The sequence below is a fragment of the Elephas maximus genome, chromosome 26 (assembly GCF_024166365.1).
Source record: "Elephas maximus indicus isolate mEleMax1 chromosome 26, mEleMax1 primary haplotype, whole genome shotgun sequence".
Classification (NCBI taxonomy): Eukaryota; Metazoa; Chordata; class Mammalia; order Proboscidea; family Elephantidae; genus Elephas; species Elephas maximus.
Window position 1 is genome coordinate 16,966,605 of NC_064844.1, and position 23,096 is coordinate 16,989,700.

Sequence of the window (23,096 nt, forward strand, 5' to 3'; positions counted from 1 at the left end):
TTTGGTTAGCAGCCGTAGCACTTAACCACAACACCACCAGGGTTTCCTACCAGACTGTAACCCCTTAATAATAATTGATTTTAATTATTGAGCAATAGTATGGAGTCCTGCTGGCACAGTGGTTAAGAGCTCAGCTGCTAGTCAAAACACCAGCATTCAAATCCACCAGCTGCTTCTTTGGAAACCCTATGGGGCAGTTCTCCTCTGCCCTGTAGGGTTGCTATGAGTCGGAATTGACTCAACGGCAGTGGGTTTTGGGTAGCAATAGTATGGATTTGACAAAATACTGTTTTCATTAAGAGATACAATTTTTAATTTATTGGCTGATTTATCATTTTTAAAAATCACCATATCCTTACATGCTGCAAGAATAATTTTTTATTCTATAAGGCCGTTTGCTCTTTTTACCCACACAATATGCAACTAAATACCACGGGAAAACTTTCTAATTAACAAGTGCCAACTGACTAAAAAAATATTTTCTTATAATTTTGCCCTTTTTGGTTTGAGAGTATGTGAAGATCTTATAGGAAAGGTCATCATGCAATACTTCCAAGCCTTTTTTTTTTTTTTCTACCTCAAAAAAAAGATTTACTTATTTCCCTTCAAATTTTTTAAAAATATTATACATACAGAAAAAGGAAACCGCGGTGGTGTAGTGGTTCAGCATTACGGCTGCTAACCAAAAGTTCAAATCCACCAGGCGCTCCTTGGAAACCCTGTGGGGCAGTCCTACTCTGTCCTGTAGGGTTGCTATGAGTCAGAATTGACTTGATGCCAACGGATTTTGGTTTTTTTATATACAGAAGAAAAGCACACATAGTACATTAATGTGCATTACAGCACTATTCACAATAGCCAAAAGGCAGAAACAACCCAAGTGTCCATCAGCAGATGAATGAATAAACAAAATGCGTATATGTACACAACAGAATATTACTTAGCCATAAAGAGAAATGAAGTCCTCATACATGCTACAACATGGATGAACCTTGAAAACATCACACTTAAGTGAAAGACATCAGACACAAAACAACAAATATTGCATGATGTCACTTATATAAAATATCTATAGTGAGCAAATGTATAGAGACAGAAATATATTCATGGTTATCAGGGGATGAGGGGAGGGAGGAATGGGAGTTATTGCCTAAAGGGCACTGAATTTCTCTTTGGGGTGATGAAAAACTTTTGGAAATCGATAGTGGTGATAGTAACACAACATTGTGAATACAATTAATGTCACTGAATTGTCCACTTAAAAATGGTTAAAATGGTGAATGTTTTGTTATGTGTATATATTTTCAGCTGTTACCTGAATAAAGTCACTAGTACACCCTTCAGTCTTCTAGAACAGCTTTTGATGTCATCAAATGGTAATGAAGTAAGTGCAGTACTTGAAGAGTCTGTTTACTATGTCGTCTTCCTAAGAGTTTAAGGTTAGCAGACCTCGTCTCCTTGAAATGTGTGGAGAAGAAAAGGATGTTGTCACACAGTCTCATAGCTGTGAATAACAGCCGCCAGCTGCCACTGAGTCAGCTTTGACCCACGGCGCTCTCCTGTGTGTCATGCAGAACTGTGCTCCACAGGCTTTCAGTGGCTGATTTTTCAGAAGTAGATCGGCAGGCCTTTCTTCCGAGGTGCCTCTGGGCAGGCTTGAACCCCCAACCATTTGGCTAGCAGCCATGCACATTAGCCATTAGCACCACCAAGGAACTCCAAACAACAACTAAAAAAACAAAACTAAACCCATTGCTGTCGAGTCTGTTCCTACTCATGGCCACCCTATAGGACAGGGCAGAACTGCCCCATAGGGTTTCCAAGGCTGTAATCTTTATGGAAATAGACTGCAACATCTTTCTCTTGCAGAGCGGCCAGTAGGTTTAAACCACAGACGTTTTGGTTAGCAGCCGAACACGTAACCACTGCACCACCAGGGCACCTCAAAAAAACCCAGCAAATACGGTGGACAGGTTTCAGTGGAGCTTCTAGTTTAAGACAGACTAGGAAGAAGGGCGTGGCAATCTACTTCCAAAATATATATCTGCCTGTGAAAACCTTATGAATAGCAGCAGCAGATCATCTGATAAAGAGCTGAAAGATGAGCCCCTCAGGTTGGGATCTACTGCCTCCTTGAAGTAGAGTCGACCTTAATGACATGACTGTAGTCAAGCTTTCAAGACCTTCATTTGCTGATGTGGCATGACTCAAAATGAGAAGAAACAGTTGCAGTCATCCATTAATAAGCAGAACATAGAATGTACAAAGTACGAATTAGGGAAAATGGGAAGTCCTCAAAAATGAAATGAAACGCATAAATATCGAAGTCCTAGAAGGCATTAGCGAGCTGAAATGGACCGGTATTGGCCCTTTTGAATTGGACAGTCGTGTGGCTTACTATGCCAGAAATAACAAATTGACGAGGAATGACATCACATCCCTCACCAAAAAGAACATTTCGAGACCTGTCCTGAAGTACAGCGCTGTCAGTGATAGGATAATATCCATACAACTACAGGGAAGACCAGTTAATGTGGGACTATTATTCAAATTTACACACACCAACCAATGCCAAAGAGGAAGAGATTGAAGGTTTTTACCAACTTCGGCAGTCTAAAAGTGAGCAGACATGCAATCAAGATGCATTGATAATTACTGGTGATTGGAATGGGCAAATTGGAGACAAAGTAGTTGGAAAATATGGCATTGATGATAGAAATGACACCGGAGATCTCATGATAGAATTTTACAAGACCAATGACTTACTCACTGTAAATATCTTTTTCAACAACGGAAATGGAACCTGTACGCATGGAGCGGGCCAGAAGGAATACACGGGAATCAGTTGACTACGTCTGGGGAGAGAGATGACAGAGAAGCTCCATATCATCAGTCAGAACAAAGCCAGGGGCCGACTGCGCAACAGATGTCAGCTACTCATCTGCGAGTTTCAGTCGAAGATGAAGAAAATTAAAACGAGTCACCAAGAGCCAAAGTATGACCTTGAGTGTATCCCACCTGAATTTAGAGACCATCTCAAAAATAGATTTGATGCATCGAACCCTAATGACTAAAGACCAGATGAGTCGTGGGATGACATCAAGGACACCATACATAAAGAAAGCAAATGTGGGAAAGAAAGAAAAGACCAAAATGGATCTCAGAAGAGACTGAAGCGTATACTATTGAACGCAGAGTAGCTGATGTGACTAGAAGAAATGATTATGTGAAAGTGCTGAACAGAAGATTCATTGGGGAGCTGGAGAAGACAAAGTAAAGTATTATAATGAAATGTGCAAAGAACTGGAGTTAGAAAACCTAAGGGAAGAGCACACTTGGCATTTCTCAAGCTGAAAGAACTGAAGAAAAAATTCAAGCCTTGAGCTGTAATATTGAAGGATTCTATGGGCAAGATATTAAATGACACAGGAAGCATCAAAAGAAGATGGAAGAAATACACAGTCACTGTACCAAAAAGAATTGGTCAGCATTCGGCCATTTCAGGAGGTAGCTTATGATCACGAACCAAGGGTACTTAAAAGAAGCCTGACCTACACTGAAGGCGTTGGCAAAAAACAAGGGTCTAGGAATTGATGGAATACCAATTGAGATGTTTCGACAAATGGATGTAACCCTGAAGGTGCTCACATGCCTGTGCTAAGAAGTTTGAAAGATAGCTACCTGACCAAACAACTGGAAGAGATCCATGTCTATGCTCGTTCCAAGGAAAGATGATCCAACTATATGTGGAAATTATTGAACAATATCAATAATATCACATTCAAGTAAAATTTTGCTGAAGAGAATTCAAAAACAGTTGTAGCAGTGCATCAACAAGGAACTGCCAGAAATTCAAGCCGGATTCAGAAGAGGATGTGGAACAAGGGATATCATTGCTGATGTCAGATGGACCTTGGCTAAAAGCAGAGAATACCAGAAAGATGTTTACCTATATTTATTGACTATGCAAAGGCATTCGGCTATGTGGATCATAACAAATCGTGGATAACATTTTGAAAGATGGAAATCCCAGAACACTTAATTGTGCTCCTGAGGAACCTGTACATAGACCAAGAGGCAGTCATTAGAACCGAACAAGGGGGTACTGCATGGTATAATATCAGGAAAGGTGTGTGACAGGGTTGTATCCTTTCACCACATATTTATTCAATCTGTGTGCTGAGCAGATAATCCAAAAAGCTGGATTATGAAGAACGCAACGTCAGGATTGGGGGACGATTCATTAACAGTCTGCAATATGCAGATGGCACAACCTTGCTTGCTGAAAGCAAACAGGACTTGAAACATTTACTGAAGAAGATCTTGGACTACCACCTCCGGTATGGATCATACCTCAACATAAAGGAAACGAAAATCCTCACAACTGGACCAGTAAGCAATTTCATGATAAACAAAGAAAATATTGAAGTTGTCAAAGATTTCATTTTACTTGGATCCATAATCAACGCCCATGGAAGCAACAGTCAAGAAATCAAACGATGTGTTGGGCAAATCTGCTGCAAAAGACATCTTTAAGTGTTAAAGAGCAAAGTTGTCACTTTGAGACTAAGGTGCACTTGACCCAAGCCATGGCCTTTTCAGTTGCCTCACATGCATGTAAGAGCTGGACATTGAATAAGGAAGACCCAAGAGGAATTGATACCTTTGAATATTGAATATACCATGGACTGCCAGAAGAACAAACAAATCTGCCTTGGAAGAAATATAGCCAGAATGCTCCTTAGATGCGAGGCTGGTGAGACTTCATCTCATGTACTTTGGACATGTTATCAGGAGGGATCAGTCCCTGGAGCAGGACATCCTACTTGGTAAAGTAGCGGGTCAGCAAAAAAGAGGAAGACCCTCGATGAGATGGATTGACACAGTGGCTTCAACAACGGGCTCAAACATAGCAATGATTGTGAGGGTGATGCAGGACCAGGCAGTGTTTTGTCTGTTCTACATAGGGTCGCTATGAGTCGCATCTGGCAGCAACAACAGTGTGATTGCTGTCCAGAATCTCTTCTGTTGATACCTTCTGTTAAGATTAAGATAAGGCTTACACCCAACGGCTAACCGTAAGGTCAGCGGTTCAAACCCACCAGCTGTTCCCTGGGAGAAAAGACCTGATGATCTGCTCCCATAAGGATTACAGTCTAGGAAACTTTATGAGATGGTTCTACTCTGTCCTGTAGGATCAGGATGAGTTGGAATTGACCCAGCAGCACGCAACAACAACTATCAGCCTTACCGAATGAACTTCTGAAGCTCAAAAGAAAATCCCAGAGACAATAGAGGATTACTCTTGTAAGAAATGCTACAGTACAAATGCACTTGATAGCATAAAGGACAATACTGCATGGAAAACCTTGGAACATCTACAGCTCCGAGTAGGAAAGTAAGAAGAGTTGAACACTGACTGTGAAGAAATTTTAGAAATACCTTAACCAACTTACATTGCTTATATTTTTCTTTTTCTTTTTGCATGCTACATGGTTATAGAAAGACTAAGTCAAAAAAATTTTTTCACTATTTAAAAAATAAAAATTCTAAGCAATAAGAAAGCATCATGTCATCAGTTAATTAGCAGTGGATTTTCTTTCTTGGAGATACATAAAATAATGGTGTTTCTTATAAGCGATGTCGGTGTCGTTGCTAGTTACCATCATGTCTCTTTCTACTCAGAGCGACCCCATGTGTGCAGAGTAGAACTGTGTCCCATAGGGTTTTCAAGGCTGTCATCTTTCAGAAGCAGATCACTGGGCCTATTTTCAGAGGCACCTCTGGGTGGGTTTGAACCACCAGCCTTTTGGCTAGTAGTCCAGCTCTTAACTGTGCCACCCCAGGACTCCTTCTTATAAGCAATACTACCTTTGATTTGATGAAACATGATCGATTGGTTTTCCTCAAACTTACTGAATATTATTATATTGCATCCTATTATAATTAATGTTTTCTTCTCTTAAGAAGAACTAAGGAACAAAATGCATATGCAAGTGAAGATAACAATACAAGGTATGAATGAATGTAGCTCTCAAAGTGTGGTCATAGGATCAGCAGCAACAGCTTACCCGGGAACTTGTTAGAATGCAAATTTTTAGGCCCCACCCCAGAACTAGGGAATGAAAAACTTAATGGGTGGGGCCCAGAAATCTGCGTTTTAACAAACCCTCCAGGTGTTACGGATGCAAGCTAAAGTTTGAGAACCACTGCTGCGAGCAGAGTTTCAGAAAAGAGAAGAATACTGATTGTGGTGTAGTCAGATAGGTGTGTGACTGGCTTAAAGAGAAAGAAGACAGATTCCTTAAGTTCAGCTCAGTTCCATCTGCTAACCGTGTTTAATAGAAATGAAGAAACTTCCCGTGGTGCGTCTTAGCCAGCTACCAGTAATAAAGACAAAGTAGTGGGACAGCCCAGGAACGCGATCTCCCTCACTTTTGATTGATATTTGATCTCTGTCTTTTCAGCATGATGTATCCCAGATTTTACTCAAGGCAACACTGGACAGTATCGTAGAAGAATGTGTCAGCTTTGTGGGAGTGGATATTAACATCTGTTCAGAAGTTTTGTTAAGGTGAGACAGGACGTCTGTGGCTGAAGATCACAGAAGCTCGAGTTTAATTGGCCATCCAGTCCAGCTCAGCAAGAACAAGGAGACACATGTGTATAAAGTTGTCAAGTATAGAAAATGTTTGGGTTCACATAGCTTTAAGTAATCAGTCAGAGGGGAAGACATCATTTAAGAAAACTATTATAACAATTCACATTATCATCTTTAATATTGTAAATCTAAAGTGAAGAGCAGATGGTAACCATTGAGTGAATTAGTGTCGCTAATAGAATTTAAATAAGGTTAACATGGAAAAGGGCTGCTTCTCACCACATCAGATAGATATTTTTCACTAGTTCAGCCTCTTGCATGTCTCTGTCAAAGCTGGCAGTAGCCAACAGATAAATTCTGAGAGTTCAAGATATAAACCAAAACCAAACCCGTTACTATCAAGTCAGTTTCAACTAAGAGTGACCCTACAGGACAGAGTAGAACTGCCCCATAGAGTTTCCAAGGCTGTAATTTTTATGGAAGCAGACTGCCACATATTTCTCTAGCAGATTGGCTGGTGGGTTCAAACTGCCATCAGGGCTCCTTGTTCACGGTATACTTACTGTATTTTTACTCTGATTCCACAAGTCACATATCAAAATCTCCATTGTACTATAATCACCTCTTACATACTCAGTCTCCTGTGGTTATAGAAGAGCTGCTTTTTTGTTCACAACCTTGCATTTATTTCACAGTTCTGCAGATGAAGCATGAAATTCACTAGGTCCAGGCCATTTTGCATTGAAACAGGTATAGTGGAAAATATCCCTTAGCATTTTAAGGTGTTGCTTTTCTACCATAGCTACACAAATTCCACAGACCCACAGAATTAAGATTCTCTGAAATAGTAATCTTTTAATTAAAACAAAGCAGACTACTTAATGATATGTCGTTATTGTTAGGTTCCATCGAGTCTATTCCAACTCATAGCAACCCTATGTAGAACAGAATGAAACATTGCCTGTTCCTTTGCCATCCTCACAATCGTTGCTATGCTTGAGCCCATTGTTGCAGCCACTGTGTCAGTCCATCTCATTGAGGGTCTTCCTCTCTTTCACTGACCCTCTACCAAGCATGATGTCCTTCTTCAGGGACTCACCCCTCCTGATAACATGTCCAGAGGACATGAGACGAAGTTTCGCCATCATCCCTTCTAAGGGGCATTCTGGCTGTACTTCTTCTGAGACAGATTTGTTCATTTTTCTGGCACTCCGTGGTGTATTCAGTATTCTTCACCAACATCATAATTCAAAGGTATCAGTTCTTCATCAGTCTTCCTTATTCATTGTCTAGCTTTCACATGCATAATGAGACAATTGAAAATACCATGGCTTGGGTCAGGCACATCTTATTCATCAAAGTGACATCTTTGCTTTGTAACACTTTAAAGAGGACTTCTGCAGCAGATTTGCCCAGCGCAACACACCATTTGATTTCTTGACTGCCGCTTCCATGGACGTTGATTGTGTATCCAAGTAAAATGAAATCCCTGACAGCTTCAGATTTCACTGTAGTTTTCATGCTTTTCTATGAACCATGACATTCATCATTAAATACCTTTACATTAGTTAGAATAGATTTACCAAAAATAAAAAAAGATAATGCAAAACAATGGTGGCTGTGGTAACCATTGCTGCTAGCTCATCTTGTAAGCTAAACAGGAACAGGTGGCACTGTTGCTTGATTCAGAGATAAAAGGAATGCGAACGCTGTAGAAATACTCTGACGAACAGCTCTTTTTCTTGCATCACGGTTAACCTTTTTACCACCTTTATAGCTTTTTTTTTTTTATAGCAGCTTATTTTGCATTCTGTTGTCCTTCTCTCCTCTTTGACAACTGTTTCTTCTTTATCCTTTTTAATTAACTCCCTTTTTGATTAACTTAGAAACATACGACAATATGTAATTGCAGTTGTTTTTATTATCCCAAGGAAAATGTCACTGCCTTTTCAAATCTTTTTCCAGAACTTTTTAAACTCCGTATCTGCCACATCATTCATTTGGTTTATTTTTTAGGCATATCGCGGGACTCAATGCCAACCGAGCCAAAAATATCATTGAATGGCGAGAGAAAAACGGGCCCTTCATCAACCGAGAACAGCTAAAGAAAGTGAAAGGGCTAGGTCCCAAATCCTTCCAGCAATGTGCTGGCTTCATCAGGATCAACCAGGATTATATTCGAACATTTTGCAGGTGATTACTAAAGTGTATACTAATGTTCCATTATCAGCTCCTCCCCCACCCCCCGTTCCTGTTTTCACCCATCCTCCTTACCGGTGTAAATCCTAGATGTCCGCTTGTTCATTCATTCGTTCAGTATGTGGTGAGTGTCTTGTCTTTGCTAGGCACTCTTCTTGGCACCAGGAATACAGCAGTGAACAAGCCAGCAAATTCCCTGTTCTCTTGGAGTTATATTTTAATCTATTTAATAAAGTAGTCAAGTGAATAGTTTCAGATGCTAATAAGGGCTATTAAAATCCAAACAGGGAAGTATAATAGCATCTTGGTGAGCGGGACAACTGCTTTAGATGAAGTGCTCGCTGAAGAGTTATTCGAACAGGGTTTTCAGTGAAATGAAGGAGCAAACCACACAGACGGCAGAGGGAAACCATTCCAGGCAGGGCAGCCAGCAAACGTGCCCGGTCCTAACGCAGGAACAACTTCGGTGTGTTCGAGAACTGAAGTAAAGCAAGTGTGACTGGAGCATAGCAAGTGGGGAGGACTGGTATGAGACTGTGTGACCATGGCGAGTTTACACTGACCACTTGATACGGACATAGCTAGTTCCTCTGACCGTAGATAGACTTCCCTTCTCTCTGTCCACCCCAAAATGACCAAAACATTAATTTTCAGTCTTGTAGATTTAAGAGCTAACTTTTTGCTTTCTAATCCTGGTAGCACAAAACAGAGAAATTGGGTACAGTAGATTATGAAAGAATAGCTTCTATATATCTGCTAGTTTTATATCTGCTAGTCTACCTGGTTCATTCATATTTTTTTTTCTTTTGACAGAACTATAATAAAGTTTGTATGGCCAAATAGTCTTTATTCTAAAGAAGAGACTACTTAAGGGAAGACCAGCCCCATGGGATATTAGAAAACATTATGAAGCTATAGTAATTAACAGTTTGGTTTTGATACAGAAGTAGAATAGTATTGAAAGTATCTGGAATCCACCGAAACATAGGTGGAATTTAGTCTATAAGAAAGGAGACATGTCAGAACACTGGGGAAAAAAATTGATTAATTATCCAGTAAATGGTATTATGATAACTGGCAGGAATTTGATATGTGTGGGAGAAGCTGTAGGGCCACCTCACTCCTCATACTCAAAATAAGTTCCAGATGAGTCATAGACTTAAGGTAAAAAGTGAAACTGTAGAAGTACCAGAAGAAAACTCGGGTAAATTTTGTAGAACACTGTAGTAGGGGAAAGTTCTTTCTCAGTAGACCATTCAACCCAAAAACCCAAAAGCTAGAAGTGGAAAATTGAGGATAAAGTAACTCGTGTTTATTGATTTATATGTTTTTTAAATGTATGATTAGAAAATTCAAGTGGTATTAAAAAAATAAAGTGAAAAGTAAAAGACACACAGTCTATAATTGTGTAAATTGTGACAATAGCAATATAAGAGGGTGCAGAACAGAGCTATATAAGAATAGAATTTTTGTGTGCAACTGAAGAAGTTAAGTCGGTATTAATTTAAACTAGACTTTTATAAATTTAGGATATTAAGTGTAATCCCCATGGTAACCACAGTGAAAATATCTTTAAAATTTACACAAAAAGAAATGAGAATTAAAATGGTTCACTACAAAACAATCAACTAAAACAGAAGAATTCAGTATGGGAGGAAATGAGGGACAAAAAGGTCAGTTGTTAGGTGCAGTCGTGTCATTTACCACTCACAGCCCCCCTATGTTCAACAGAACGAAACACTGCCCTATCCTGAGCCATACCAAACCCACTGGCGTCAAGTTGATTCAGACTCATAGCGACCCTATAGAACAGAGTAGAACTGCCCTGTAGGATTTCCAAGGAGCAGCTGGTAGATTTGAACTGCCAGCCTTTTGGTTAGCAGCTGAGCTCTTAACCACTGCGCCACCAGAGCTCCTTGTAAGGTATACCAACCCACTGCCGTCGAGTCTGTTCCAACTCATAGCGACCCTATATAGGACACATAAAAAGCATATAGCAAAATGATCTAAGTAAGTCCTTCCCTATCAGTAATTACTATACATATGAGAGAATGTCGTTCAGCCATAGAGAAGGGATCATGCTGTACAACTATTTGGAACTTGCTTTATTTGTTTCAAACATATATCTTGCGTCTCTTCTCAAATCATTACATACAGATTGGTATTACTCTTTATAACGTCTGTATACTGTTTAATTATATGAGTACACCATAATTTTAAGTAATGCCCTATTAAGGGTGGCAAACCCATAAAGCACTCAGCTGCTAACCGAAAGGTCAGTGGGTCGAACCCACCAGCTACTCCACAGAAGAAAGATGGGGCAGTCTGCTTCCATAAAGATTATAGCCTTGGAAACCCTACGGGGGCTCTTCTACTCTGTCCTGTAGTGTTGCTGTGACTTGGAATCCGCTCAGTGGTAATGGATTTAGTGCCTCATTAACGAATATTTGGGTTGTTTTAAAGCTTTATTGTTTTCAGCTGATAATTAGGTACATGAAGATTCAGGACTGTTAGATCTTCTTGGTAGATCATAGCTTATTCAGAACGGAATATTGTTATCCTGTATAATGTTCTTTACTTTGATATCTTTTGTGTGTGTGTGTGTGTGTGTGTGTGGTAAAGTATGTGTGACAAAAAGTTTGCTTTTTTTTTTTTTTAACCATTTTTAAGGATACAATTCAGAGACATTAATTGCATTCACCATGTTGTGTAGCCATTACCACTATTTCTGAAATGTTTTCATCACCCCAGACAGAAACACAGTAGCCCTTAGGCCATAACCCCACATTCCCCACCCCCCACCCCGTGACCAATAGTATGCTTTTGTCTCTATTCATTTGCCTGTTCTAGATATTTTTATATAAGTGGAATCATACAATATTTGTTTTTGTGTGTCTGATTTCTTTCACTTAGCATAATGTTTTGAAGGTTTGTCCATATCATATCAGAACTTTCTCTTTGTAACTAAATAATATCCCATTATGAGTATATGCCACATTTAGTTTATTTACTCATCGGCTGATGGACGCTTGGATTATTTCTACGTTTTGACTATCGTAAATCATGCTGCAGTTAACATCTGTGTACAAGTACCTGTTTGAGGCTTTGCTTTCAAACCTTTTGGGTATATACCTAGGAGTATAATTGCTGGGTCATATTATAATACTATATTTAATTTTTTTGAGGAACCACCAAAATGTTTTTCACAGCAGCTGGCCCATTTTACCTTCCTAACAGCAATGCGTGAGGGTTCCAATTTCTGCACATTCTCACCAACACTTGTCGTTTTCCAGGTTTTTTTTTTTTTTTTCTCCTGGTAATAGCCATCTTAGTGGTTGTGAAGGAGCCCTGGTTGCGCAGTGGTTAAGAGCTAGGCTGCTAATCATAAGGTCGCATTTCAGACTCGCCCAGCGGCTCCTCAGGAGAAAGACCTAGCAATCACTGCAGTAAAGATTACAGCCTAGAAAACTCTACGGGGTGGCTCAGCGCTGTCACATGGGGTTGCTAGGAGTCAGACTCCACTGGAGGGCAGTCGGTTTGGTTTTTTGGTTTCAGTGCTGGTATCTCAGGGTGGTTTTCATTTGCATTTCCCAAATGACTGATGTTACTGAGCACCTTTTCATGCACTTACTGGTCGTCTGCATTTCTATGGTGAAATGTCTATTCAGGTTCTTTCTCCATTTTTTAATTGGGTTGTTTTGTTTGTTTTGAGTTGTATGAGTTCTTTATATATTCTGGATATTAAACCCTTATCAGATATATGGTTCTCAAATATTTTCACCATTTCGTAGGCTGTCTCTTCACTTGATAAAGTCCTTTGATGCACAAAGTTTTTAATTTTGATGAAGTTCAGTGTATCTAGTTTTTCTTTTGTTGTTTATGCATTTGGTGTCATATTTAAGGACCTACTGTCAAAAACAAGATCTTGAAGCCTTACCCCTGTCATTTTTTAAGCAATTCATGGATTTAGTTCTTATGTTTAGGTCATGGATCCATTTGGAGTTAATATCTCTGTACAACATAAGGTATGAGGACACCTGTTTTGTTTGCTCGGGACGTTGCTCTACATTTGCCTTTTCAGAATTTGCTTGGTGTTTTTGTTTGTTTGTTTCCAGACTTCCTGTAGCGTTTTGTTCTGATGTGGCTCTCTTAAACCTAGAGCTCAGTTTTGCAGTTCTGCTCAATCTGATTTTAATGCATTCACGTATGTTATATTTATTGATATGTTTGGACGTAATCTTTTGTCTTATATATTTTTCTCTTCATCTTGCTTTCTAATTCTTCTTCTCCTTTCATGCTGTTTGTTAGACTTATCAGTTTATCAGTTTTCTCCTGGTTTCTCTCCTTATTTTCCTACCTCATCTTTATCTCCCCTTAGCCCCGGAGGCGCGGTGGTTAAAGCGCTCGGCTGCTAGCCGAGGTATGTGTGGTTTGAACACACCAGCTACTGCGTGAGAGAAGGGTTTGACATTCTGCTTCTGTAAAGGTTACAGTCTGGGAAACCCTGTGGGGGCTTTCCTATTCCGTCTTATAGGGTCACTATGAATTGGAATCAACTCTATGGTAATGGCTTTGGTTTTTTTGTCTTAGTGGTTTCAAAGTGGTACATTTTCTAGTCTTCTGGTGGTTACCTTTAAGGCTGTTTTTGGATGGACTTCTGCAGTTAATGGATGTTCCTGTCCTCCTCCCAAAGAAGTCTAGAACCTTAATGCCCCTTCAGCCTGCCTTCCTCTGGCTCTGCCTCCCATGTTGAGGTTACCTGGGATTTTAGTTTCAGAGTTTTTGGTTTTTTACCTTATGCATAAGCAGTTATTTAACTTTGTATGCTTTTACGGTGTCTGTACTCATCACTGTTTCTTGTAGCCCACGTTACCATTTTTCTCGCACTCGTCGTTTTTGCTGGAGCATAGAAATTCCTTTCAAAGAGGTTGTGTAGATTGTCCTTAAGTCTTTACATATTTGAAAATGATTTTAATTTGCCCTCCTACTTGAATGTTAGCTTGGCTAGGCATGATTCTAGATTCAAAGATCATTTTCTTTCAGAACTTTTAAGATATAGTCTCACTGTGTCCTGGCATCTGATCTTTGCCAGTGAGAGATCTGATGCCAGTCTGATTATAGTTCTTTCTAAGTAATCTGTTTTATTTTTCTCACTTGAAAGCCTTTTGGGCTTTTTAAAATATCACTTATATTCTAAAGTTACCCCACAATATGTCAAGTAGGAGCCTTTTCCCATCGATCCCACTCTGTACTCAGTGGGTTCTTTTGATTTGAGAACGTATATTTTTCTTCACCTCTGGAAAATCATATTATTATTACTTAATTTATTCCCCTCTGTTTTCTGTGTTCTCTCCAAGAATGCCAATTACACAGGCTGAGTCAGTTAAGAATGTTTTTGGCTTTAAGTAGCAGAAAACCCTGTAAAAACAGAGTTTTAAACAAATAAGTGGTACATTCTATGAAGTGAATGGTTAGAATCTGGTTGCTGTTTGTGTATATTTATGTAGCAGAGAAATAAGCAATGTTGTTAATTTAAAACTCTTTTCTGCTCAACTCCCCCCCCCCCTTTTTTTTTTAATAGTTACAGTAGTCAGCACACCGAATCGTCAACAGGTGTTGAGGGCACAAATGAGAAGCAAGGCAAGAAAAAGAGCAAAACTCCAGTGAATGTTGTGCTGAAGCCAAATCCTTTGGACCAAACTTGTATTCACCCGGAGTCATATGACATAGCAATGAGGTAAGACTGGGGCCCTTGTGAGAATTCTCTGCACCCAGAGTCAGTGCTGTACAGCAAATGGCCTTTGTTTTGGCATAATGGGAACGAAAAAATATGACCGTGTTTAACATGACAACATTTTTCAGAAGCTCCGCGTTGCTGAGTTATGTGGCACATTATTTTATTTCAGTGAGCAATGGAACCATTATTCCTGGCGCGGTGTCAAGCTAATAAACCCTGGCACTACTGGTGAAGTGTGTGTAATGGAAATTGCATGGCACTCTCCTCTGTTTCTTTTGGAAATTAACAAGACACAATTGACTGGCACCTGGCGTAAAGCTTGTGTGTATCAGAAGATAAAGCCCTTTTGAAAGTAAACAGCCAACTCTCAGATTTCCTGAGTGACCTGTTGTCCTGGTGGGCTACCGCAAGTTAGGAAATGATGTATTTATAATGCGCTTACATCATTCCATCAACAGAATGATATGAGGGAGGTTTTGGGGTAGAAGGGAGAGTTTAAAAGCCTTTAAAAAAAAAAAAAAAAAAAGCTTTCTAATAGCACACTTGATTAGTTCAGAATTCTTTTAATTAGTTCAAAACCAGTGACTTGCTATGTAACTACAGTTTTTAAGGCTTTCATTGAGTTGACAGTGGGTTTAAAAATAAATGAATAATTTGTAATTTTTGTAAAAAGGCGAACAACTCAATTAGAAAATGGCCAAAAGGTACGAACAGACATTTTAGAAAAGAAGATATACAAATGGCTAGTAAGTACATGATAAAAAACCCATTGTCATCGAATAGATTCCAACTTATAGCGACACCAGTAGTTGTTTATCTTTTTCCTATTGAGTTATGAGAGTTTTTTAAATATATTCTGGGTAAACCCCAAAACCAAACCCATTGCCATGGAGTCAGTTCTGACTCATAGCAGCCCTATAGGACAGAGTAGAACTGGTGCATAGTTTTTCCAAGGAGTGGCTGGTGGATTCAAACTGTTGACCTTTTGGTTAGCAGCTGTAGCTCTTAACCACTGCACCACCAGGGCTCCATATTGGTCAGACATATGTTCACGATTATTTTCTCTCAGTTTGTAGCTTGCTTCTTCATTTTATAAGTGATATCTTTTGATGAGCAGAAGGTTTTTCATTTCGATGATGTCTAATTTTTTGAGATTTCATACTTCTTGCTTTCCATGTCCTAAGAAACCTTTGCCCACCTTAAGTCGTTAATGTCTTCATCAGTGTTTTCTTCTGAAAGCTTTGTGTTTTAGCTTTTACAAGTTTGGTCTATGATACATCTCAAATTAATTTTTGTGTATGGCTTAAAGTAGGGGTCAAGTTTTCTTTTCCCATTATGAGTATTCAGTTATTCCAGCACCTTACGTTGAAAAAAAGAAAAAAACTTTCCTTTCCCCATTGCTTTGGTGCCTTTGTTGTAAATCAGATGACGGTAAATGTGGATCTGTTTCTGGGCTCTTTGTTCTCTTCCACTGATGTATTTGTCAGTCCTTGCGTCAGTACTATTCTCTCTAGATTACTGTAACTTTATACTAAGTTTTGAAGTCAGATAGTTTTAAGTCCTCCAATTTTGTGCTTTTTTTTGAGATAGCTGTCAGGAGTCCGTGGTTAGTGCAAACAGTTAAGCGCTCAACTACAAGCCAAAAGATTGGCGGTTCAAACATACCTGGAGGTACCTTGGAAGACAGGCCTGGCAATCAATTTCCAAAAGGTCACACCCTTGAAAAGTGAATTGGAGGAGTTCTACTGTGCACACGTGGGGTTGCCATGAGTCAGAATTGACTTGACAGCAACCAGTAACAATAGCCTTCTAAATTGTGAGAAAATAAGTTTGTTAAGACAGTTTTAAATATTCTAGGTCATTTGCATTTTCCTATAAAATTTAGAATCAGCTTGCTTTTTTTTTTTAAGACTGGTGGGATTATGACTGGGATTGTGTTCAATCTGTTGGTGAATTTAGGGACAGTTGGTATCTTAATATTTATTTAGTCTTTTGATCCATGAACTTACTGTATCTCTCCATGTATTTAGGTCTTCTTACATTTTTCTAGGCAGTGTTTTTCAGTTTTCATGTACATCCCTTGAATGTCTTTTATTAAATGTATTTAGCTTTTTAACAATATCGTAAATGGAATTTTTAAAATTTGCTATTAATTGTGTGTTGCTCATATGTAAAAATACAATTGGTTTTTCTTTGTTACCCTTGTATCCTGCTAAATTTACTTCCTAGTTCTAGTAGGTGTCTGTAGATTTCTTCAGTGTTTTGATATAAACAATTAGGTCATCAGCAAATAGATTAGCTTTACTTACTCCTTTTTAATTCTTATGCCTTTTATTTCTTTTTCATGCCTTGTTGCAATGGCCAGGACCTTGAGTACAGTGTGAAATAGGAGTGATGAGAGTGGGCATCCTCATCTAGCTCTTAATCTTAGGTGCCGTCAGGTCAGTTCTGACCTACAGCAACCCTGTGTACAAGAGAACGAAATACTGCCTGGTCTTGTGCCATCCTCACAATCATTGCTATATTTAGCCCACTGGTGCAGCCACTGTGTCAGCCCATCTCGTTGAGAGTTTTCCTCTTTTTTGCTGACCCTTTACTTTACCAAGCATGATATTCTCCTCCAGGGACTTGTCCCTCCTGATAACATGTCTGAAGTACATGAGACAGAGTCTTCCCATCCCCACCTCTAAGGAGCATTCTGGCTATATTTCTTCCAAGACAGATTTTTTCATTCTTCTGGTAGTCCATGGTATATTCAGTATTCTTTGCCCATACCATAATTCAAAGACATCAGTTCTTCTTTGGTCATCTTTATACATTGTCCAGCTTTCTCATGCATATAAAGCGATTGAGAGTACCATGGCTTGGGTCAGGCCCACGGTAGTCCTCAAAGTAACGCCTTTGCTTTTTAACACTTGAAAGAGGTCTTTTGCAGTAGATTTGCCCAGTGCAATACGTCGTTTGATTTCTTGGCTGCTGCTTCCATGGGTGTTGATAGTGGATCTAAGTAAAATGAAATCCTTGACAGTTGCAGTCTCTACCATTTATCACGATGTTGCTTATTGGTCCACTTGTGAGGATTTTTGTTTTCTTTATGTTGAAGTGTAATCCATACTGAAGGCTGTAGTCCGATCTTCATCACTAAGTGCTTCAAGTCCTCTTTACTTTCAGCAAGCAAGGTTGTGCCATCTGCATATTGCAGGTTGTTAATACGTCTTCCTCCAATCCTTAGGATATATGTCCCTGTTTTTTAATATAAAAAAACTTCAGCTCTCATATTATAGTAATTGTATTTTTGGTATTTGTTCTTCGAGAAGTACATACATGCACATGGACACATAGACCTCTTGCAATAACTCTGATGTCTCCATGGAAACTAAGCTAGCGTTTTGTTATATGCAAACCAGTGTCTTTTTAACGTACATTTCTGTTTGTTTCCATAATGTAGTTCTAATATGGTTTGTGAGTTTTGGGGGTTTTTTTTGTTGTTGCTTTTGCTTTCTGTTATAAGCACATTTTGTTTGTTTGTTTGTTTGTTTCTACATGTCCCTTTTTTAAAAAGGCTAGATAATATTCCATCAAGTGCTTGAACTGTAATTTAGTCATTGTAGTAGTAGTAGTTCCTTACAATGGATTCCTAGAAGTGGAATTAGTGTGCCAAGGCTTTGAAAGTTTTTGTGGCTCTTAGCATGCATTGCCAAGTAACATACTGATTTATAATGTCACCAGCAATATTTAAGCCTGAAAAATCTTAAATTTCTCCTGTTAGACTCAACTCTTCTGCCAGTTTTCACATGGGCCAGTTTCTGCATGTGGAGCACAAAAGCCTTACCAGTGACTTCACCCCTCTTTGTGCCTCTTTTGGGAGTAGCAATGCCTCCCAGAAGCCGAGTACTGGTGGACTATCATGGGAAATTTCTTCTCCCTGCAGTGCAACTCCTGACCTTTGAAATCTGCAGATAAAATTGGTAGTTTGCCAAATTAAGCTTCCCCAACCCAAACCCACTGCTGTTGAGTCAGTTCCAACTCACAGCAACCCTGTAGGACAGAGTGGAACTGGCCCATAGTGTCTCCCAGGCTGTAATCTTTACAGAAGCAGACTGCCACAGCTTTCTCCCTTGGAGCGGCTAGTGGGTTCGAGCCTCGGACCTTGCGCTTAGAAGCTTAGTGCTTTAACCATTGTGCCACCAAGGCTCCTAAATTAAGCTTACCATCCCCGTTATCCCGTTTGGACCTACAGTAGTTATTTCTGGCTTCTAAGTACAATTAGTCTAGACGTCAGATAATAGGAAGTTCATACTCTCATATACTGTTTGTTGTACAGGTGTCTTCCCAGTGAAGAAAATATGCCCATTAAGGGCGTGATTAGCTGATCACCGGTTTGATTTCAGTTCTGTAAAAATAAATTCCATTGCAGTGTCATTTTTAGTTATATCAGAAACCCAGCGAGGAAAACCAGTGGAAAAGTAAATGACTTTAATGTCACTCTAGTGTGTCACTCCCAGAAATACACCAAAATGTGAAGTGATTAAGTGTTTATACTTTTATATTTATGGTACTCTCTCTCACATTCATATTTTAGAAAACTAAGATTAAGATATTTTGTAACCTGGGTAAGTCATTCAGGAGTTAAAGTCCAGGATGGCCCCCAGGCTTCTGACCTTTTCTTTATTACATGTAGGTGCTCTCTCTGTATTAGAGTCATTGCCCTTAGTCTGTTGTATGGGTTGGAATTTTTTTCTAGTTTGTTTACCTTTTATATGTGCTTGTAATGTTTTTGAAATATTGAATGTTTAATTTTTATAAAGTAAAATGTATGATTCTTTTTTTTTTTTTTGCATTCATGCAAGATTGGTCTTCTCCTCAGATCCCTAATCTCTAAGATCAGCAGTTCATTGTTCCCCATATTTTGTAATATTCTTTATGGCTTCATTTTTTCTCTCTGAATTATGCTGTCAGTAATGATTTTATTCGGTCCCTAGAATGCGCAAAGCACTGTGGTAGGGCCTGAAAACTACAAAAACGAACGGAGGTGATTTATGCCCTCCAGGAGCCTGCCAAGTAGGTGGTAGGAAACATACAAGTAACCATAATAAACCACAAACCCATTGCCATCGAGTCAGTTCTGACTCATAGAGGTTAGTAATTAATTCGTACGCTTTGTGAAGCACAGATGTTGTTCACAGGAGAGAGAGCTCATTTCCAGATAGGGAAATCTCAGAAGGTTTCATACAGGAGGTGACGTTTGGACTGAGTCTTCAAGGATTTCAACCGGTAGAAAGAGGAAAAGAGAAGTTTAAAGGGTTGGAGACAGACTGTAGCTCAGGTCAGGTTTGGGGAGTAGTTAATAGTCCAATAAAAACAACAAACATTTATTGAGTACTTCCTCATTACCAGGCACTTTATAAACATCACGGCATTAAAGCACACAGCCACCCTGGGAGGTTGGTACTATTATTATTCCCACTCCTTTAGGTGTACAGAGTCTCAGATGAGTTATGTAAATCGCCTAAGATAACTCAGCTGGTGGAGCCACAGTTTGACCCCAGACTTGTGACACTCCGAGTCCACAATTAAAAAGCTAGCTTGGAGCCAGATTTGAATGTAATCATAATGGTCTTTCAGAATTAAAGGCGTCATATATACCCTTAAAAAGAGCACGTGCTGCTCAGCACAGAAAAAATAACAGGAAGAAAAAAGGAGTATCTGGAATGTGCTGGCTTTGAATGTTACTCTCCATCATCACACTGCTGAAATTAGACTCTGCCTTTCCTCTTGGGAAAACATTACCGCCTACAGTAAATTCACTGTGGCCTATTTGTTTTATTAAGGGATCTGTAGGAAATGGATTCTTCTCATAGAGCGTATAGAATGTTCCACTGTTCTGCTGCATATATGGCGTTTCCTGGATATCGCACCACCAAGAATTCCCTTCCATTAAGTTGTTTTAGAATGAAGTGTGGGCATTTCCAAATAAGCAGTCTGCTAGCGACTGCATTTGGAAGGCACCCACCCTGCCAGAACGTATGTTCAAGTAAGGGAGGGGCAGGAGAGGAGAAGGAAGAAGGAATAATGCAAAGCCTTTAGGAAAAGTCAGTTAAACAGCGTTTTCAGAGAACCAGTATTATGGAAGATGTAAGGGGAACACAGCATTAAGAAACCGACCATTGCTACAGATAGATTTCTTTTCCTGCAATTGTCCTTTGAAGCCATTTTCTTCCAAATCCTTTTTACTTATCTCAGGGTCTTCTCACACTCACCAGATAACTTCATTTGCTACTTCACTGAAAAAATTAAAAGCTACTTAAAGTCCCATTTCTTGGATTGTCTCTATGTCTTTACTTACTCTGCCCCATCCGTCTCTAAACTACCCCTCCATCTCTTGATTCTGTTTCCCTCCCCACCCTGACATCTTCCAGCTTGCTGCTGATAACTCACTGCTTGACCCCGGCCATTCTCTTGGTGTCTGTGCATTACAGTTGCCGCACTTCTGAAAGTGGGGAAAAGGGGCTGCCAAATGATAAAATCTTTTAGCTTTATAAAAGTTTGTATCTTTACTGTCTTCCCCACTTGTTTCTTTCATTTTAGCCTATAGACATATTATTGCTATTGTCTCCCCATTCTCCGTCACCTGAAACTTAAAAGCAGCAATCACCTTTTATCTTAGATAGGTACCGTTGAGTCAACTCCAATTCATGGCGACCTTGTGTACAACAGAACAAAATGTTGCCCAGTCTTGCGTCATCCCCACAGTCACCAGCATGTTCAAATAGTTCATTGCAGCTACAGTGCCAGTCCATCTCTCTGAGGGTCTCCCTCACCCTTGTCGGCCTCTACTTCATCAAATGCGATGTTCCCCTCTAGTGATTGATCTGTCCTGATGATGTGCCCAAAGCAAGCAAGTTGGACGATATTCTGCTTTGATCCGTAAGGTTTTTATTGGCTGATGTTTGGAAGTAGTTTGGCAGACTGTTCTTCCTAGTCTGTCTTAGTCTAGATGCTCTGGGAAACTTGTCCACCATGGGTGACCCTACTGGTATTTGAAATAGTGGTGGCATAGTTTCCAGCATCACAGCAACAGTCAAGCCACCACAGGATGAGAAACTGACAGACCGGTGGTGGCCTTTATCTTACCCCCCCTAAAACTCTATTCCATTACTCCTTTTTATTGCAGAATTCCTGAGAAGGATGAACTGCCTCTAATCTTCACCGCCTGCTTTCTCCGAGTCCCTGAGAGTTTGGCTTCTACCCTTACCGCTCTTCTCAAATTCCTCTTAACTAATGACCTCCTGATTGTCAAAACCAGTGGCCTCTTTCATTCCTTAAACCCCTTACCCATTCTGCCACATTTGATGCCAGCAGCGTACTGACCCGTGATGTGTGTTTTCATATTGTCTTCTCTGTCTTCTCATCCTCCTCTGGCCCTCTAAATGTAGCTATTGTTAAAGTTTTTTTACCTTTTCCTTCTTCTCCTCTTGTTCTGTTGCCGTCTTTGGATGATTGCATTGACTCACATCACTGTCTTTTATCTCTAACCTCTCCACTGGTAATTCCAGTCTTACATCTCCTCATCTCTAGTCCAGGCTTTCTCTTAAGGTCTACCTTTTCATTTTCATTTCTGTGAAAGATTTTTTTTTTTTCAATATAATCTTAGTAACTCAAACTCAGTATATCTAAAACTGAAACTTTTGTTCTTTCTCCTTTTATAACTCCATTCTCTCATCAATCTTACCCTCTAGCCTCCCACCAAAACAAGAAAAATAATCAAACAGGCTTGATCTTCCTCTCTTGTCCCATAATGAATGGTTAATGATGCTACTGCCTTTCCATTAACCCAGGCTAGAAATGATAGAATCATTCATTAAGGTATTCAGCAAATATTCATTGAATGCCTGCTATATTCCAGGTACTGTTCTGGAATCTTGGGATACATTCAAAGGTCCCTGCTATTAAGGACACAGATAACAAACAGCTAGCATAGTAAATAAATTGTATGATATGATAAGGTGGTAAGTTCTGTGGAAAAACTTAAAAGAGCAGAGTAATGGGGATCAGGATTGCCAGGGTTATGGGTAAGGGCTTGCAAATTTAAGTAGGGTAGTCAGGGTAGACCTCGTTGAGAAGATGACATTTGAGAAAAGTCTTGGAAGGAGATAAAGGAGTTAGCTGTGCAGGTATCTGGGGAAGAGTGTACAGGAAGAGGCAGCAAATAGTGTAAATGCCCTAATGTGAAAGCAGGCCTAGAATGTTCAAGGAATAGCAGGGAGGCCAGTGTGGCTAGAACAGAGTGAGCAAGGGAGAGAACAGAGCATTTGGTCAAAAGGCTATTGAGAGGTTACTGTAGTGATTTGGCCTTAATTCTGAGTGAAATGGGGAGCGATAACAGAGTTCTGAGCTGAAGAGTGGCATATGTGATTTATGTGTTAAAAGGATCCCATTGTCTGCTGTGTTAAGAATAACTATAAAGGGCAATGATAGAAGTAGGGAGACCAGTTAGACTAATTGTAATATTTCATTGTTTTGGATTCTCTTAAGGCTTCCTTTAATGACCTAATACAT

At 39.6% G+C, this 23,096-nt stretch overlaps 1 protein-coding gene across 1 annotated transcript in view; it reads left to right on the forward strand.

Moving 5' to 3' along the window:
• Positions 1 to 23,096, forward strand: part of SRBD1 (S1 RNA binding domain 1) — a 232,976-nt gene that overhangs the window by 189,960 nt on the left and 19,920 nt on the right. The window contains exons 17-19 of the mRNA XM_049870618.1: positions 6,468 to 6,574; positions 8,618 to 8,794; positions 14,382 to 14,537. Of these exons, the coding sequence (XP_049726575.1) occupies positions 6,468 to 6,574; positions 8,618 to 8,794; positions 14,382 to 14,537 (440 nt within the window). The remainder of the gene's footprint in view (positions 1 to 6,467; positions 6,575 to 8,617; positions 8,795 to 14,381; positions 14,538 to 23,096) is intronic.